The sequence below is a fragment of the Cyanistes caeruleus genome, chromosome 3 (assembly GCF_971803275.1).
Source record: "Cyanistes caeruleus chromosome 3, bCyaCae1.hap1.1, whole genome shotgun sequence".
Taxonomy (NCBI): Eukaryota; Metazoa; Chordata; class Aves; order Passeriformes; family Paridae; genus Cyanistes; species Cyanistes caeruleus.
The window spans coordinates 71,366,500-71,386,105 of record NC_141703.1 but is presented as its reverse complement, the minus strand read 5'-3'; the positions used below and the strand labels follow the sequence as shown (position 1 = coordinate 71,386,105).

General features: G+C 39.4%; 3 protein-coding genes across 19 annotated transcripts in view; 1 reads left to right on the top strand and 2 right to left on the bottom strand.

The window, feature by feature from the left end:
* Positions 1-490: 490 nt before the first annotated feature.
* SKA3 (spindle and kinetochore associated complex subunit 3) lies at positions 491-11,362 on the bottom strand. Of its 8 annotated transcripts, none has more exons than XM_023919559.2 (9): positions 11,090-11,362; positions 9,497-9,561; positions 8,438-8,603; positions 6,100-6,520; positions 4,377-4,480; positions 3,479-3,660; positions 3,061-3,276; positions 2,810-2,922; positions 491-1,983 (listed from the first exon to the last, which is right to left on the bottom strand). In XM_023919559.2, exons 1-9 carry the CDS (start codon positions 11,193-11,195, stop codon positions 1,950-1,952), a joined length of 1,407 nt encoding a protein of 468 aa, XP_023775327.2. In that variant the 5' UTR covers positions 11,196-11,362; the 3' UTR covers positions 491-1,949. The 8 variants fall into 8 exon arrangements, with proteins under 8 accessions (XP_023775327.2, XP_086737995.1, XP_086737996.1 ...); XM_086881869.1 differs by having other exon boundaries at positions 3,479-3,657; XM_086881870.1 differs by having other exon boundaries at positions 3,061-3,273; positions 11,090-11,339.
* MRPL57 (mitochondrial ribosomal protein L57) lies at positions 11,283-12,952 on the top strand. 4 transcript variants are annotated; one of them, XM_023919607.2, is made up of 3 exons: positions 11,332-11,411; positions 11,986-12,013; positions 12,478-12,952. In XM_023919607.2, the coding sequence occupies exon 3, from the start codon at positions 12,483-12,485 to the stop codon at positions 12,792-12,794; it is 312 nt and encodes a 103-aa protein (XP_023775375.1). In that variant the 5' UTR covers positions 11,332-11,411; positions 11,986-12,013; positions 12,478-12,482; the 3' UTR covers positions 12,795-12,952. The 4 variants fall into 4 exon arrangements, with proteins under 4 accessions (XP_023775365.1, XP_023775375.1, XP_023775394.1 ...); XM_023919617.2 differs by lacking the exon at positions 11,332-11,411 and adding an exon at positions 11,474-11,535; XM_023919597.2 differs by lacking the exon at positions 11,986-12,013 and having other exon boundaries at positions 11,283-11,411.
* Positions 12,953-13,677: 725 nt separating this feature from the next.
* The window catches only part of ZDHHC20 (zDHHC palmitoyltransferase 20), a 49,290-nt gene continuing 43,361 nt past the window's right edge, over positions 13,678-19,606 (bottom strand). For all 7 annotated transcript variants that reach the window (XM_086881876.1, XM_086881877.1, XM_086881878.1 and 4 more), the window contains one exon: positions 13,678-19,130. Coding sequence is in view for 2 of the 7 variants with exons in the window: in XM_086881879.1 (XP_086738005.1) it covers positions 19,111-19,130 (20 nt within the window). In the remaining 5 variants the exon portion in view is untranslated. The remainder of the gene's footprint in view (positions 19,131-19,606) is intronic.

Genomic DNA, 19,606 nt, shown 5'->3' with positions numbered 1-19,606 from the left:
GCAAAAAATATTAATAGGCAAGCAAAATTATGCAAGTGACTTGCAGGAGAACCTCAGCACTGCAAGGTACAGCTCCACAGCTCTCTAATGGAGGAAAGCACAGTGGAGTGCTGAGTTATTTCTCAAGTTTAGGGAAGAGACTTTTCTAAGCCCTTTTGTGAATTTCATTAGTTGAAGGCAGGGGGAATACAGCAAGGTCTGGGACGGTAGTGCTTCTTGCTCCATTTTATGTTAAAAGAGTATCTGGCTTGCTTCAGGGCAGGAAAGAAAATGCAGGCTGTGAAATCCCTCCTGTTTAGTGCTGGTAAATCTGTTTGGTTGAAACCTTCTTGTTCTGAAGCAAGAATACTTTGTGCATTTCCAAGGCCATTAAATTCCAGAAGTAGCATTCACCCCACCAGGTTTTTAATCTATGAAAAAGCTGGAAGCATGTGTGGCCTTCACTCTCTGAAGAGGATGGGTAGAGATGTGTTCTTATAGCACACACAAAGCATTTGAGACAGATTTATTTAGCATCCAATACTGTTAATTAAGCTCACAGACTGACACACTAATACATTCACACTTTTAAACAGAAACTATCAATTTTGATGACAGTGTGCCTAGGTCAGAACTAGTAAAAAATTACTTTCTCCACTTAATTTGTTGTATGCTTATAATGGAAAATTACTAATAGCAGGAAAAAAGGCACCTTTACTTGTTAAGCTTTAACCAGGACAAGTCTAAGCAAATGAAGAAATACTTGTGGGAATCTCTAGATGTTTGCATATCCTGAAGAGTCAAAAAAAAAAAGTGGAGCTGAGTTCAGAAAAACATCCACTTATTCTCATCTCCCGGGACAGTCTCTCACGTGTTGCATGTTTGCCCTCATAGAAATGACGGAATTTCAGTCATCAGCTGGAAGGCAAACGCTAAGAACAGTCCTCAGTCACTTAGAGGAAAAGCTGACACTGGAAACAGCAAACTGGCTTCAAACAAGGATATGGAGCTGGGTTTTCTAGTGGAAAACAGAAAAAGTGCAGGTAGAAAAAAATCCTAGTTACTATGACTACCAAAGAGTGCCAAACAGCTCTGAGAACTTCAGCTTGGTCAGCTACTAAAGGGTTAGAAGTGACACCAGCACTGAAGAGAATACACGTGGCAGCAGCAGGAGAGGAAGCAATCACCTACCTGCCAGCAAATTCTTCCAAGCAGCTGAAGATACACATAACCAGTAATGATCATGCATTTTCAAATTGTTCACAGTAGAGCAAGAGTCACCTTCTAGGGCTACAAAGAAACCAGATGCACAGCACCTGATACAACGTTGAAGTATAAAGAAAGAAGCTGCATGGGAAATGCCTGTCTGCCAGAGCGGTAACAGTCGGTCTGATGCAGGAATGTGTCAGATACATCTTAGCAATGCAGAAAGGACTAAAAGCACAGAAGTACTTTAAACAGTAAAGCAGGAGTTACTCTTACAATACAAAACAATTTACTTGTTTCTGTTGAAGATATCAAATACTGTTGAAGTACCAAACTTCAGCCTCAGCCCTAAAATGGCAGAGTCACCAGAACAGCCAGAGATATCCTCTTTTTAAAGCAATATACTGGACTTACCTTTTATTACAACCTGAGTGTACTCTCTACAGCCTACTGCAAATGCAATCCTACACAACAAACAACTGAAGTACCACCTTGTACATGGATCTTCATTCCTCTTTGAAGTGCCATATGTTTAAAGCTCCTCAATGCATTTTGCCAATAATTTCAATAGAAAATTAAGCACAAGCTGTTAGTTCAAACAAGTTTATCCACATAATGGATAAAGAATTTTTCTCCATTAAAAAAGCCTTTTCTCAGTATGGCTCTTTCTTCCCACCAGTATTTCCTTTTGCTTTTTGAACTTGTTATGGTTTGGTGATAAGATCCATGAATATGAAAGTTTCAACATGGTCTTCAGTTTGATTTCAGATGTTTGTCTTGAAAACTCCATGATATCCTCTGAAAATATACCCAGACATAATCATGAGCTTATTTAAATAATATTTTTAATTAGCAGAAGACAGAAATATTGAAAACTTGTCTTTTTTATTTTGACAACAAAAAAATAAAGAGTCAGCTAAAGTGAGATGACTCAAATGGATTCCAACTCCCAAGTATAGTAAGATACCAACTTTTATCAGTTTCACTCTGGGTTGTTGTTCCTTACATATTCCTTGTACCTCTTATTTAAATAAGAGACTCTACAGACTCTAAGTTTAACAGATAATCAACAAGCATAATATAGATTACATTGAATCAGGAATATGTATGCTTTAATAAACTTGTTGTAAAAGCTTTTTTATATTCAAATTGATGGTGTTCTTTATAAAACTATAATTCAATTGTTCTAAGATTACTCATACTTATTGTAGCTTTTAATTTAAAGAATTCTGTCTTTACCAAAACAAGGGTGAAATAATCTCTCACTTAGATACTTGTCTCCAAATTCTTTTGTTTCACTGCCTAAATTTACTCAGAAAAATTGGTGCTTTGATTGCCACAAAACAAAGTATACCTTGAGATAAACCTACAGTAAAATTCTGCCCTTTTTTTTTTTCTTTTTTAAAGTTTGGGAGGATCCAAACACACCATCAGCTATAATATTTGTCCTTTATAAACAGGTAGCCATACACCATGCCAAAAACCCAGTTATTTAGTCACAGAAACAAGGGCTGTTTTGATGGTAGAAAAGCAAGCAGCTACATTAATTTCTAAGTGCATTAAAGCCTCTTTGTACTTCCTACAAATTAAATTACTTAACCAAATTTGTAAAATGTAATCAAACCTGTTCTCTTTGTTGCAGTAATCAGTGGAACTGCTTTCATAGCGTGTAGTTCCTGCCTTGGTCTCTGTTTCCTTGGCTTTAGAAGAGTCTACCTTATTATATTGGGAAAGCATCTATAGGAAACATTAAACAGGAATAAAAAGAATTACCTAAGAACTCAAAATAGAAGGATTTCAGATAGAACTAAGCCCTTTTAATACTAGTATTTTGATATTAAAAATAGCTAGGGAAAAAAAAGCATATTAGCTAACCTTTAGAACATTATCTGGTATCCTTGTTATTTCTGGAGGTGGAGGAGTATTGAGTAAATGGTCATAGTGTTCCAGTTTGGGAGGGGAAGGGTCACCACAATGTTTAAGATACTCATCAGAGCTCGCAGCAAAAGGAATTTTTTCTTCTTTGTATGGTGTATCTTTTGCATCGTTCTTTGTCACTGACTCAATCTTCCCCCCTGACATTACCTGCTGCTGCAAAAGGAGTATTAAATGCCTTCAGTTAATTTACTTATGTTAGGTAAAGCATTTACTAAATATTCTTACAGAATTACTATTAGAAAGAACTTCTACAGTGACATAAGAAAAAATAGTATTGGAAAAGAATCCCAAGCTGACGTATTAAAATCTGCTTAAGACAAAGTGTATGAAAATGTACATAACTGCTATTTACTACCTTAGCTTCTGCTTTTAGCCATCTTGTTTGAAAATCTGGACACTGTGGTGTTGCTGTACGATTGGGAAGAGGCAGTTCCTTTGTCTCTGGTGACCTTGATGATACTGTGTTATTTGTTTTATCCTTCACATCCGGAGTACAGAACACAAATACCATAGGAGAAGCCATCCAGTCAGCTGCTGCTATCAAGGGTGAGCAAAATAAAATTAGAAGTATATAAGTACACACACACACATTACTATTACCAGTTCCAGTTTCATTTTCTAAAACATGTATCATTTTAGTTGATATTTTGCTTGATTGAGCCAAATTACAGTATTCCTTAAAAGCAGCAAATGCAAAGTAGCCGTTCTAGTCCCACTACTGAATATAGCTGGAGAAGCCAAACTTAAATCAGCATTGCTTTACCTTCTCATTTACTCAATTGTCACTATGTTTGTCTCAAGATTTTTAAAATAATCTACTTCTCCTCTCAAAGAAGTTTTAGCACTACGCTTGAAAAATTACTGTCTTGCTAGCCCCTTCCTTTCCTGTCTTCAAATAGATCCAATGAGTATTCGCCAGAAAAAAAAGGCTAAGTAAGGCAAAACAGTAATTTTATTTCAAATATGGATAACATTATTTGCAGTTACAAAATGGTCAATTCCTCTGCATAATTCCAAATGAGTACATGAATGTATGAGTACAAGAATGAGGAAAAAATTTATAGGGAGTAAGAAACTTTCCCACAGAAGCCATTAGCGTTTTTTTAGACATTACTACTCATATGATGACTTGCCCTGAAATAACCATATTTAGCTAGAAACACAATTTAAATTAACCATGTGTTTACAATGCATTTACACATGCATTCTGTAAAAGTGCATATGTATATTATTTTCATAGATTTTTAACTTACCATTCTCAGCTCTCTTACTTGATTTTGATGCAGGAGTAACCATGATTTCCTTGACTCTCATTTCTGGCAAATTCCTTCCAGTATCATCTCCTCTTTTAAACAACCTGCAAACCAAATAGCTCTCAAGTATTATGAAGAAGTCACAATTGAAGGAATATTGCCAACCTAATCACTTTTCTAGTATTCATTCATGAATACGCAAGTAAAAATTTAGTTTTCTCAAATCTGAATTTTTTATAGATTTTTTCATCTGTGATTCTACTGCAATTTGTCTTATGCAAATGTTCAGTCCAGGCACAAATGATCAATCACCGAGATTTCAATCTAAGGCATTAAGAAAAAAAACATACCCAAACCAGATGTCCAGGGTTGGACAGATGATCAATTCTGTGTTAGGGGTTTTATTTTGAACTGCCTGTTGCCTATGAAATTATATAGTACAAGAGGAAATATCTTTTGCTTTTAAACTAATAAGGGTTTTATGAACACAAAAAGATTTTTAATTGAATTTTTAACTTTAAATAAGATTATTTATCTTAGTCAAATATATAGAGCTTTAAAGTAATTTTAGTAATTACATAACTACTTAAAATGAGAAATCCCAAAATTATTTTAAAATAAAATTTAGTGATTTCAAAGTGACAAGCTATTTAATATCAATTCCATAACACTGGAAACAAATTTTAAAAATTATTTTTTCATATCCAAAATATTCTAGTGAAACAGTGAAGTTAAGAGACAATACCAGGCAGAGAGGAAGCTTACCTAACCTGCACACAAGTCTGTGTCTTTAAAAAAAATTATTTTAAATGTTTAAAAAGTGATGTTAACTATCATAACAAGATTTAGATCTTCTCTACAAAATGTCTAAGCTAAAAAAAAAAAAAACCCAATAAGCAGTATATTTTACTTAGATGAACACATCTCAAACTTTAAATAAAAAAGTAGTTTTCAAGTCCGTTTTGTCTTTGAAGTCTTAGAGGTAGTTGAAACCATGATTTTTAGTTTTTACAATGAGTAGAACCAGTAGAATTTTTAGAGTGGTTTTCATGCATATGTTCCTTATTTTCCAAACAATTTCTCTGAATATCAAATATTTAGGTACTGTCAGCTTTCAACATGGAACAAAATGGAAATTGCTAATACTACATATAAAAACATGACCTATTAACTACACACATGACCTCACTGCTGCAATTATTTTTCTTTATAATTAGAACAGTGAAAATCTAGAGAAGTCTTTTCAGCAGAAGACTGGAGCAAAAGGAATATACTGTAAGGTAGGGCTTATGTTAGAAACAGTACAGTGCTTCTATAAATTTATTGAATGCTTTACAAACTGCTTTCTGTTTATATTAATAAAGCTTCTGCAACCTTTACACTGGCTGTGTAATATCTACAGCAGACAAGCCCCGGTTCAAGGTTAAGGAAAACAACAGATCGCATTGTGTTTTTCTCTTTGTAAATAAATTGTGTGTGGAAGGTTCTTATGGTGCAGTCAAGGCAAGGAGCACATCCAGATGTATTTCATGTCAGCATCTGGCACTACAATGGATACATGAAAAGATATGTAGCAAGTTCAATGGCACAGGACCCAGCGCCTGAGAGATAACAATCACCCACCTGAAGACAAAGAGATGGGCAAAAGGAGCAAGGCAATACATTAGCAAGAAGAAAATACAGAAAATTCAGTACAGAAACAATCTGAACTCCAGTAACTTACTTTTTGATTGTATGAGAAGTTTTATGAATAAGTGACATCGTATAATCTTCATTCAGACACATGGTATGTTCACTCATGCTAAAGTGTTCAAGTTTTGGTGTTGCAGACTCATAGTCATCCATCTTTAGCTTACACTTGGGTGTTTTGGGCAAAGCCCGGGGAGTTCGCAGTTTTAGCGGAGTCTCATGCTTTGACTTTAGTTGGCGCGCACTTGTGTGCTGTGCTCTCAGCGCGCTCCAAGGCCTGGAGAAAGCGTATTGTGAGAGACCAAAGTCGGAGAGCTCGGGGTTATGCAGGGCGTCTTTGGGCAACGGTGGCTTCTCTGTAGAAGCAGAGAGGTGAGATACATCGTTTGCTTTTTCTTCATCAGATTTATTCTGGACAGACGCTGCTGATTCACTGTTAACTTTATCCTCCTCTTCTTTATAAGAAAAGAAATGGAAAAAAAAATTATGTCAGAAGTTTTTGTTTTAAGAATTTATAAAATAAATTGGGACACTTCCCCAGTATTCAAATCATTTCGCTTGCTGTTGCAAAAAACAGATTCCTTCTTCCACTTTAAAGCACTGAACCTGAAGCTACAACAGATATCAAAAGCTAAAAGTGTATCTTATAGCTAAGCTATATTTATAAGTCACACATTTACTGAATTTCATTCTTGGTAAATATTATTTCTAGGGAAAATGAAATTCAAAGATTTTTACCTAAGTGTATTTTTTCCCTGCACAGACATGAAAAGGTTTTTGGGAAAAGAGCAAAGACTGTACACAGTACTAGAATGCTCATTCTTTAGAAAAACAGTATTGAGGAAAGGTTACGAAGCAGCAACTAAGAACTTGTAAAAGGAGACAGCTTTTTCAAAAACAGGAGTCCACTGCAAAAATAGGTAAATGTGTAATTTGTTCCTTTTTGGAGTTGAATAAACCAAAACGTTTGTGCATTTCTGCATGATGTAGAAAGTAAAGGACAATGAATCTGGTGAAGGGTCTGGGGCACAAGTGCTGTGGGGAGCAGCTGAGGGAGCTGGGGGTGTTTAGCCTGGAGAAAAGGAGCCTCAGGGGGGACCTCATCACTCTCTGGAACTGCCTGAAAGGAGGGTGCAGCCAGCTGGGGTCGGCCTCTTCTCCCAGGGAACAAGCAAGAGGACAAGGGAACATAGTCTTAAGCTGCACCAGGGGAGATTCAGGTTGGACATTAGTAAGAATTTTTTAACAGAACAGGTAATTAGACATTGGAATGACTTCCCAGGGAGGTGGTGGAGTCATTGTCTCTGGATGTGTTTAAGGAAAGACTGAACATGACACTCAGTACTGCGGTCTGGTTGACATGGTGGTGTTCGGCCACAGGTTGGACTTGATGACTCAGAAGTCTTTTCCAACTTAATTGATTCTGTGAGGTGGGTAGCGGGAGGGAGGCTATTTAAAGTACTATACCTTCTGGTCTACAGTGGTATTATGTCTTTAGATACACTTTTAGCTCAAAAATACAACTTAAATAATTTAACCTTGTAGCTCTGTTAGGAGACTTCTTTAAAGGCAAAGGGAGTATAGGAAGAAAGGTAAAAATCAGAGCTTTCTGCCCTCTCTGTATAAAACAGCTATAGGAACTAAACTTGGCATCAATATGGTTCACAACCATAATTTTGTTTTGTGTAATGACTAGGATAATGCTCAGAGAAGGTTAAGACCCTGGCAAAGGCTTTTTGAAGCCTGATTGGGCCCTTGATACCAAATGGAGTATGTGTTGCATTGACAGGTGTAGTACTTTAACTCATTTGGCACATCTGGATTTTTCAGACAGTTGTATGCAGATTTTCTGACTGGATTAAGGACCTCCTTCCCCTCCAAGGATCAAGATGCTATTGCTTGTCACATGCCATCTAATTCCCATACATTCTTCTCTTGTTCCATTTGTGCTGGGAAACACATATTTTAAGATATTCTCTAGGGTGATTTAATTTAATGAAACCATCACATGTGAATACAAATCAAATGAGGTGGATCTACAATATTTCCTCATGCATGAGAAGCTGAAGCAGTGTAATTCTCTGGGTTATAAAAACATACTTGCTAACATATTTTCTGAATATAATTATTATTGAAAAAAACCCAACACACCTAAAGGCATGCCAGAAGATCTAATTCCAAGTGTTTGTGTTTTGGTTATCACAAACCAAATTTACCAATCACAACAAAATCTTTCACCCTCTGGATATTACTATAAAGCAAATGACATGGAGGTACTTGATCTCCTGACTAACAGAAATATACACATAGCTAAGAAGAAACATTTTATAAAAATACTTTCCTTCACATACTCTACTGACAAGAAATATTACCTGTAGAGTCTTTGACATGTGGTTTGTAGCCATATTTCTGGAACAGCTCTCTTATTTTTCCAAGATCTGCTGCATTTCTTTGCATCAAGGTTTCACTTGCCTTCATAAATTCTTGAATTGCTTCTTTTTCAGAGTAACTCTTGTCAAGACTGGTACTAACATCTTTCTTTGGGAACAGAGAGGGGAATATAGAAATACTGATTTTCAAATCATCCCATGGTAGTTGTTTACAACTACATCAACAATGAAGCATTTTGGGAGTAAGCATTCAACTGCAATTCAGATGAAGATAAGCAGTGAATTTGGGTCTTTTCTATACCTGAAAACCATCAGGCATACATACCTATGGAATACCAGGAATATAAAGGGCATAAGTGCATGGAAACTTACAAAAGTAACTGTAATGACAGTTTACAATATAACTACTTACTGGTAACCTTGCCAAGAGAATGATATGCTTTTACTCCAGAAAAATAACAGCAATTAACTTGGACTCTTACTCCATATGTACAAAGAATTAGTGCAGAGGAGAAGGTAAACCTCACTTTTAATATCACTAAATTATTTCTATATTGGTCATTTCTATAACCCATTTTTTCTGGTTCTGTATAAGAAATAGACAACATTTTTCACAAGCTGAACTAAATGGCTGAAGGTACTGAAACTTCTGTGAAGATTGGTTTTGCTCTAAAGGCTGGTCATGGAAAACATTCAAGCTTATCTTTTTTGTTGATGGCTGCTGTTCCTCAGTCGTTCTCCTCATACCTTGGCACAGCTACAACTCCCTTGTAACCTTTGTTCCTTGCTGACCTGAGTGACAATAGTGACTGCAAACTAAGAAACATTGCTAACCTACTTTGGGTCACCCACAAGTTTTTTGGCATTATCCCAACATCCATGATTATTTATGAGGATTTAGAGATAAGAGAGTAAAAATAAGGGCTACAATTGCTGACTAACAAAGTTGAATTGTGTCATAATGATCAAAACAGAACCATCAGTCTATGGAACATGCACACACATGTACTTTTTCAACAAGGAAGCAAGTTAAGATGTTACCTTCTGAGTCTTGATTTGGCAATGGAGGTCAAGCAAGACTGTTAGTGGAGATTCATCTTCATAGTCTTCAAGACACATGTTCACATAAAATAGTTTAGAAAACAAAAGAGGTGTCTTAGTGTTTCAGCATGAAAGTAACAATCTACATGGGAATGCAATTTCCTGTATTAGCAGATGAGAGGCTGGCCATGAGCTGTCAGTGTGCACTCCCAGCCCAGAAAGCCAAAGGTGTCCTGGGCTGCATCCAGAGCAGCGTGGGCAGCAGGGCCAGGGAGGGGATTCTGCCCCTCTGCTCTGCTCAGACCCCACCTGCAGGGCTGCAGCAGCTCTGGGGTCCCAGCACACGGAGGATGGGGACCTGCTGGAGCCAGTCCAGAGGAGGGACACCAGGATGTTTAGAAGGATGGAGCTCCTCTCCTTCAAGGAAAGGCTGAGAGAATTGGGATTGTTCAGCCTGAAAGAGAGGCTACTTAAGGACTTTGTTTACAAAAGCATGTAGTGACAGGACGAGGGGAATGGATTCAAACTAAGAGAAAGAAGATTTAGACTAGATATAAGGAGGAAGTTCTTTGCTGTGAGAATGATGAGACTCTGGAACGGGTTGCCCAGAGAAGCTGTGGATGTCCCATCTCTCGAAGTGCCCAAGGTCAGGTTGGATGGGGCTCTGAGCTACTTGGTCTAGTGGAAGGTGTCCCTGCCCATGACAGGGGGGTTGGAACTAGGCGACCTTTAAGGTCCATTCCAACTCAAACCATTCTGCTTCTAATATTTTAGACATGTTGGATTCATCCATTAGAGAAAGAGAGTCAGTACAGACAAAACCAAAGAGAACTAGTTCCTGTCAGGTACCTTACACAGCAAAAACCTGCTCTTTTTACAGTGTGTTAAACTCCACAGAGACACTGCCCAGGCTTCCATTTAATGTTGCAGCTAATACTGTATACGACAGATATTGATAAAACAAGTAGGTCCCTGGGCTGTCAAGAATCACTTACATTAAAATTCTATCCTTACAGAGCTTTGGACGAAATCGGAAAAAAAGTAATATAGAGACCAGTGAAAACCAAATATCAGCGAAAAATTGAATTCTCCCCTCGTATTCGCACTTGGGCAGATGCACTGCTCACTTACTCAACGCAGCAATCACCACTTGTTTCACTATGCAAATAACACTATTTGCAAAAAGACGGGGCCTGCTACGTGACAAGATAAGAGCAATTAGAAGCCTGGGCTATCTGTCCGGAGAGAGACCGTGCCCTGCAAATGTTTTCCCATATCGATCCACGAAAAGAAGGAGAAGCAGGAATGTGATTTCCATTTCATCCCAGTCATCCTGTTTTTCTCCGTGATAACAACTCAGCCACTCACCCACAAAGGAGCTCAGAGAGATAACGAGGAGGAGCCCAAACAATTCCCAGCCGGGCAACTCCCAGGCTGACCTCCAGGCCCACCAAAGGCACTCCCAGGGGAGCACAGGGGAACGGTGGCAGGGGGGAACGCAAACCGAGCAAGGAGCCCCAGGAGGAACAAGGAGGAACAATTGCGAAGCCACCAGGCCCTGGCGTGCCGCCCATGGCCGCGGGCTGCCCTTACCGGAGTCCTCCCGGCGCATGGCCCGCTCCAGCTGCTTCACCTCCTTCTCCACCGTGAGGGCCAGGTCCCGCAGCTTGCCGAAGAAGCCTCTGGTCACGTCGTCCATGGCTCCGAGCGGAGGCAGCGGGACCGAGGCGACGCTGAGCGAAACCGAACCGGGCAGGGCCGCGCGCGCCGCTGAGGGGCTTCAAACTGCCGCCAGCGCGAGCCCCATTGGTGCCGCCGGGCCCCGCCCACCGCCGCCTCTCGCGAGAGCCGCGGCCCCCGCCCGCCGCCATCTTGGCTCCTCCGCGCGGGCTGCAGCCGCCGCCGGAACTCCTCGGTGAGTGAGGCCGGGAGGGGAGCTGGGGACTGGGGCTGCGGTGCCCCCGCGGATCCCCGCGGCTTCGCTTCTAAATCGGACCAGAGAGTAGGATGCCGGCGTGTAGCTGCACCGTGGGAACGGGGTGGGTTGGCTTCCCTTAGCGGCAGTGCTGGTTCGCGCTGTGGTACAAGTGCTTGGCTGACTTGGTTGGTCACGGCACCAAGGCTGACAGAGTTCATGAAGGGTTTGGACAGTTCTCTCAGGCACATGGCGTGGCTCCTGGCGATGTCGTGTGCAAGGCCAGTTGGACTCGGTGATCCTTGTGGGTCCCTTCCAACTCCGCGTTTTCTGTGACTCTCTAAAGCTGATGGAATCCCGTGTAATGCGGGATATAATAACCTGGGATATAATAACCTGGGTGTTAGCGGGTTTGGGACTAATGAACAGGTTAACGAGGAGCATTTGCGTAAAGTCTGAACGTCATTCGGCCTTTCCTGCCCCTTACACCCGGCGTGTTCTGTCAGAGTCTCGTGGTGCTTTCCGCTTACGCCACTTGCTCTAATTCAGGATATTGTTTTTCTCTACCAACCAGGTTTCCTTCGGTCAGGATACAGGACTAGGTAATTACATACTAATAAGCTTACGGAGAGACTGTAGTTCCAAACTTAATGCTGAGGAAAGGTCAGGTTTGGAGTGAGAAGACAGAGCTGGAAATACTCTGTTTTGACAACACAGCTATTTGAAGAAGGCGTGAGTGAAGCGAACCCTTCATTCTTGAGTATCTGTAACTGGATTTTTCTTAAATAATTTATGGAGGATATGTTTTAATTGCAGTGTAAGGATAACTGAATAAATCCTTAAGCTACACAGATTTCAATTCCCCTTTTCTCATTCTTAAGTTTCTAGTGCACGTGGCCTTGTGCTGCCTGCTGTGTGATGGTTTGTGAGTACCAGGTTCTGAGTGTGAAACTTCAAACCGGCCAGCTAAGAGGCAGTGGAGTGAGTGCAGAGCTTTTAATCTCGTCAAAATTTTATTTTTGTCCCTAAGGTAATGAGTATTTTGTATTTCTATTTATGTTTTAAGGCAAAATGTTTTTAACAACAGTATTACTGCGGAAGAGAATTCCTGGAAAACAGTGGATTGGGAAGTACAGGCAACCAAGACAGGTTACCACTTCAATGAAGCAAGCAATGATCCGAAGGTTGGAAATTGAAGCAGAGAATGAATACTGGCTCAGCCAACCTTACCTGACGCCGGAACAGGAATACAAACACAACGCCGAAGAGAGACGTGCGAAGTGGGAAGCTTTCAAAAGCCTGAAACAAGCCAAGTTTCCTGAGCACAGATACATCAGCGATCATTTAAACCACTTAAATGTGTCAAAGAAGTGGACATGTTGAATAAATACAGCATATTTGTATTTGGCATCTGTCATGCACTACCGTGGGATCTGCTCTCATGCCTATTATGGTAATTCACTGTAATTAGGGTGGGTGACAAATAAGACTTTGCTGTGGTGTACAAAATGCTACATTAAAAGTAGTCCTCTGGAACAGCATATGTTTTCTTATTATTGCTCTGTTAGAGAAGTTCTTTGTGTGGCTGTCTACCATCTGCCAACCTTCTGTTCTTCAGGGCTTAAACAGCATGTTACCAGGTGCAGGGGTGGTGATTTATAGATAACCTAGTTTATAGCTTCAGTGATTGCCTTCTGAAAGCCTGGAATGTTGAAAGGTCTCATCTGCTGGTTCTGGCCACATGGCTTGGGCTGGTCACTCTCCCTTTCTCAAGCATTGTTCTGTGTACGCCAGTACTCGAGGCATGACATGACACTTGCGGTCAGGCATGCAAGGATCAAGGGGAACTAGAACTGCAGAGACAGGGGGATGAAGCTGGAATTCATGGAATGTTATAAAATTTTCCATTTTTAGAAAAACTTTCTGGAAAGAATTGTTGATTTTAACTGCCAGTGTCATTGTCAGTGTCAGCTTGGGTGTTAGAGCTCTCTTACACAGATTGTTCCTCATCTAAAAGGAACATGGCTGATTCCTGCTTGAGCAGTTGACTTCTAAGTCAGGCTTAGTGACCTGAAGGAATAGGAGTTAGCCACAAGTCAGGCTTTTTATTTCCCCTCAAGACCCAGTGACCTGGAAGATGTGTCAAGAGTGAGTGTAATCTTAGGTTTGTTGTAGCTGGAGTGTAAAAACCAGAGCAATGGTGCAGTGCCTCCCAGGTAGACAGTTTTTCTCACTGATTTAATACACAGATGCTACAGCTGAGCACTTTTCAGATTCTTTCACATACTTTTATTAAGTTGATGTTGCATTCACTGATGAATTCAAGTGTCAAGTCCATACCACTTTGGAAAAGAGGCTTAAAATGGTACTTTTTTATTAAACATGAATTATACTTCAGAGAAGTATGAACAGGTCTGAACACTGATGTACAAAATCTTGAATGCACTTTCATTGGTTATAAATGGCTTAAGAGAACTTAATGGAAAAGTATACATAGGGGGAAATTGCAAATACAATTAAAACATGAAGAAACTTCCAGGCAAAGCAATGTGATTTTGTATTTAATTCATTTATAAAAGCCCGTTTCAAAAAGTTACTTCAAGTATTAAACTATAAATGGAAACATTTTCTCTGTGCATAGGATGAGTCCTATCTGTAACATACAAAAAAATACAATAAGTGCATCGTTATTACAGGTATCTTTTACATGTCATCCCAAACTTAAATACAGCTTATTACAAGTTTAGGCAGCACAATTAAAAAAAACAACTTTGTGGAACTAGAACAGCTGGGACATTGTGATTAGTGCAAATGTTGATGACCCTTGCTGGCAAATACAAAAGGAACTGCAGAGATAACCCAGGGATGTTTCATTCATCTAAGTTAAAAACAGAACAGACTTAACAGCAGGAACGCTGCTTCTTCCTGGGATAGCTTCATGATTGTAAATCATCATTCACGAAGATTTAAGTTTCCCACAATAAAGCTGATAACAGGATAAAGGACAGGAGAAATCAGAGAGGACCATGCTAAGTGTCTTAAGTTGTCAGCTAAGCAGTGTAAACGGAAGGGGATCAGCACGTCACCCCCACTGCTTTGGTGATAATTAAACTAATACAAATACTTCATCGCTGACACATCTGCTTGACTGCTGAGCATGAGCTCTGTTTCTTAGGACAGGGCTGGTAGGAAGAATGGGGAAATCTCCCAGAACCAAAGAAAGTAATCCTGTAAACATAATCAGACTTCACTACCTAATAGGAAATAAATTCAAGTAATGGCTTCAGAAAACAAATGGCCAAACACCAGTTTTAATCTGCATTAAAATAAACTACAACTCATAGCTTCATGACAGTTATGTAATTAAGAAAAATGTGTATAAAAAGCTCTATATACAAAATAAATTGATAGAAATGAGTGTAACAAATGCATTCAGTACTAAATTGGTTCATGTGCACCTGCTCTCTTTGGTGCCATTTGGGGATAGAAGAGCTTCTGAATTTGCACGTATCGCTGTTCTTTAGGTACTGTGAAAATACATGTTTGTGAGCTAAAAGTAACTGCTGTTTGGAGCCTCCCTAAATGCACACCCAAACGCCCCAGTCAGACACAACTTTAGAGGGTGTCCTTGAAGAACATAAACTATGAAGCCCAGAGCTGTCATGATTTTGTTATTATTTACCTTTTAATAAAAATCTGGTCAGTCAGTGCTCCAGATCCAGGCATATTTGGTCAATTCTATGTCAGAATCAGCCCATCTTGGTAAGCCTGCCAGACACTAATGCTGCTGCAAACGCTGCAGTTTCCTTCCTCTTGGGGCTCTGCCTAGCTATAGCCGGACCATGCTTCAGTTAGATCATGAAGTCTTTGTGTGCATACTCAGTGGTATGGAAATTCATCCCAACCCAAAAGATGATTTATAATTAATAAACAAGAGCCACACAAGACCAGAGGAAAGAAACAGTACCTGAAAACTCTAAGTATTCAGCACTCTGGAGAACAGGACCAGTTTGTAAGAATAGCATAGCAAAAGTAGCTTGGTACTTGCAAATTTCACACTCAAGAGGCAGCTTTAACAAAAAGGTTACCATGATTTCTACTCAAATCACTAAAAATAGAAGTGCCCAAACTTCCTCTAAAGTAACCCTTTGATTACTTAAAATGGAGATTTTTAATCACATTTAGTCACATCTGACTGGTATCAATACAGTCTCAATACTGTAGGAAGTCAATTAATGACAGAAACCTATTCCTCTTCCTGCCCTCCTCCCATAATACACCTTTGTCAGGAACAGCAATGATGTGTGTGTTGGACACTCTGTGAGTAAGAAAAAAACCCCAGTATTGTGTAGTTTCAAGTAATTTCTATTGATGTATTTTCCTGCCTCATATTCACAGGTTTATTTCAAGACATTTCAGAAAAATGGAGAACAAATCACACTGAAATCCTCCCCTACATCAGGCTTCTGTCCTCACACTGGGAATTTAAAACCTTTTTTTTTGAGTGTATGTAGATTTTTTTAAAAGAGAAAAACAGTATGAAACACAAATGCTATTTCTAATTGCAGCCAATATCAACTATCCTACAGTAACTACTATGTATGGCTTGTAGTAGTCATTACTTTAATGGATCTAAAAACTTAAGAACTGCTATTTTTAATGACATCCTAGGTATTTTCAAGACTCCCTGATACAGAGTAGGTTAAAGCACAAAACCAGCACGTACAACACATCCCAACAGCCTAAACAGTTGTTTTCTCAGGATTCATCCCCCTTCTGATCTCATGACCAACATGATCTCTTCCTGCAGCCCTAGGGACTCTAGGACTGCTTGCAGACTGACAGCCAAAGAGCCATCCTGCTCCCTCATGGACTTCCTGGCACAGCACAGCCTAGGGAATGCTCAGGACAGACTCCAAAGGCAGAGGATGTCCTCCTGGTGCCTTAGCCGTGATACCTCCCCCAAAGCCCAGGCCTGCCAGGAAAACCTAACTCCTCCATCCCACTCAATGGCCTTCGAGTTCAGCAGTACAATTCCCTTAGAGAACTTAATTCCTTTAAATCAGCCTGTGGTTTCTCTTAGTCTCAGTCCCCTAGGGGAAAAAAAAAAAAAAGGGCTTGGGGTGGTAAATGTGGGAGAATAATTTTTCAATCATTTTACTATGTTTTGTACTTGTCAAAGTGACTTTCAGTAATGCCTACTTTTACACCAACAATAACTCTGACCTCAGGATTATCCTAAAACCACTGTTCTCCTTTATTCACCTCAAATATGAAAAATCTAGGACAAAATATTCCTGTGATCTGCATAAACATGTCAGAAATGTCAGTTTTTCATGAAAAGCCTCAAAAATGTCCATCAGATATACAAAGAAGTGATTTCAGAAAAGCAGCACTTGCTAGAAAATGCACATGGAAATAGCCCAGCCTGTTTACTTGCAACTTTTCCTGTATATTCACTATCCTGACTAGAGAAATCAAACAAATTCTCTTGATGTTGGCCTCCAGGATACATACATTCATGGGGGGGGCGGTATATGAAGCACTTTGGGGAGTGGGTGGGGGGGAGCAGAGATCATATTGCCGAGTCAGTGATACTTAGGACTCTGATAAACATTTTGTAGTTCTGCTAGATGATGTCCATGCATGGACATGTTGTTTTTATTTCAGATATAATACATGGATGAAGTAAAAGCCAGATGTTATCCCAGGCCCTCCATGACAGTTCCACCAGTGTTTGGGGCTGCAAATTTTGGTATTCAGAACAAGCCATTTGAACAAGCAGTCTTCCTTCTCTGTTATCTTCCCCAAGGAATTTTGCTGGTGCGATACTGCTGAGAGCTTATGTTAAGATGGGCACTTCTCACTTAACACTTGAGAAGAAAAAGCTAAACCTTTCAGATCAAGATGTGTAGCAAACGTTTTTTGTAAGTTTTGGAATTAGCAAATGCAAAATTTCTTGTACAAAGTTTGAAGAAACATTCTACAACTTTTATAAAACATGCAAGTTTGGACCATTACTTCTGTCTCAAGAACATCAAACAGTGAAATCATGATAACAGATTCTCAAAGAGTTCTTGTTCCAGAAGATTAATATTTAAGAAAAAATTGATATCCAAAGACAAAAAATACTTATTTTAAACCTTACAGTATACTTGATACCTTAGTATTTCCATCATAAACATATTTAACTCAAGTAGCAATCAGTCTGGGAGACAAACCAAACAGGTTCTTTTGGACTAGATCATCAATTTGACTACTACCTTCAGTCTGTATCAAGAGGGCTCATGTCTATTTGTAATCAGCATCGGCTGAACACCAGAAAAGTTACAGACAGAAAAATAGCATTTGTCACTTTTTCCAGGTGCAAAATTCCAATACCACCAAAGATGAGTTAGCAGTCTTCTCTGTAGAGGAATGAGGAAAAAAACCCCACGTTGTTTGCTGTAGGTCTTGAGCTGAGGATGGGACAGGCTTGATTCTTCACACAGGAAACACATTTTGCCTTTTGTGAATAGGTACATTGCTGCACAAAGCCATCAGTCTTCAGCAGTTTCAGCATCACTCAAACTGGACTTGAAAGTGGGAGACTAAAGGATGCAATTTTTCAGTGTGCTAACATAGATCTATTATCCAACACTAATCTTCTTGTAAGTACCTGATATTTGTATTTTAGAACCAATAAAACCTTGTGCCTTCATTAAAAAGATAAAACAAAAGTATAAAACAGTATTTATAAACCATCAAGACTCCCATGGAAAAAGCAGTACTCTGCTGGTTCTGTTTTCTAGCAACACAACAACTGCAATTATGATTTTTCTCAGGGGCACTTTACCATTTTGTTGCTGCCTTACAAAGAACACAGCAAACAGTAACAGAAAATACAGTAATTGTTAATTCCTGTTTGTACTGCCTTTTCCTTGTATGCTGACAATTGTTGGAAAGTAATAATCCACGTTTTTTTCAACTAAAACACAAGCTTTCTTCTTTGAGCTCTGTCCTTGGTATGGTTAAATAAATCAAGTTAAAATGATGAGGAAGCTCAACCCTATAGCAAAAAAGCAACACCCAAGTTAAAGGCTTTTATGTTGTTGGCATTGCCTTGCTCCAAAGCACAGCTAGTAGAAGGAACCCTCAGTCCCACAAGACTTTGAGAGCCTGTGATCATGGGGTTAATAGGAGGAGAGGAGAAGATATCATCTAGTCCCTTCCCCATCACCTGGCATCTGAACTATGTATACTCCCACTTCAGACTTGCTGATCATGCTCTAGGCTGACTTCTTTTCTTTTTTTTTCTTCCTTTTCCTTTTTTCTTTCCTTCTGTACTCTGGAGACCTGCTATGGAAGTGACTTCTGCAGTGCCTAAGGTATGAAGTTTGCCCATGAGGAGGTAGGAGTCTCTGAAATCTACCCCCACCACTGCAGCATAAAAGAAATGCATAGTTCCCACTCTGGACCTTGTGCATCCAAGCAGGGCACTTCAGGATCTGGCCCTTTGGTAGCAGTATATAATTCAATGTTGCATAAATGCACATTAAGAATCTTAAGGCATCTGTCTTAACTTCCCTGCTCTGCAATAGTGCTTACAAGAATCCATTGTACTGTGCAGAAACTTGAATTTCTTGTCTCTTCCTAAAATGTTCATGTTCCATTTTTTCCTGCTCAGCTTCTTCCAAACAAAATTAAGTAATATTCAAGCTCAAAATGTGTTGCAGAAACCTAGTGAAACAACAACAACAAAAAAAGTAATTAATGGAATTATCCAATCAGCTTTGAAAAAACACATATTTGAAAAAACACATGCATTACACAAATGCACCTGGGTCATATGATTTACAGACTTCTGATTAAGATAGGTAGCTAAGGCAACTTCAACTCAGAAATAGCTTTCTGGGAGGTGTGCGTTTTTGTTTCACACTTCTTATGTTTTAGAAGCTTATCAGTGCTAAGAACATCAATCTATCACTGCTGATCTGTGTCTAAAGTATCCTGATCCCTGACTGGCAATTCAGGTTTTGAATTAAATTGATAGATGTGAGGACACAAATAGTATTTGCCTAGGTGAGCCTGGGGTATGTCTGTCTTCTGCAAATTAAGCTCCATACACTAGAATAATCCATGACTTTGCTTCTGCTGTGTGTTACAGGCCCAAAATTTAAAAATACAATTATTGGCTTGTTACAGGGTACTATGGA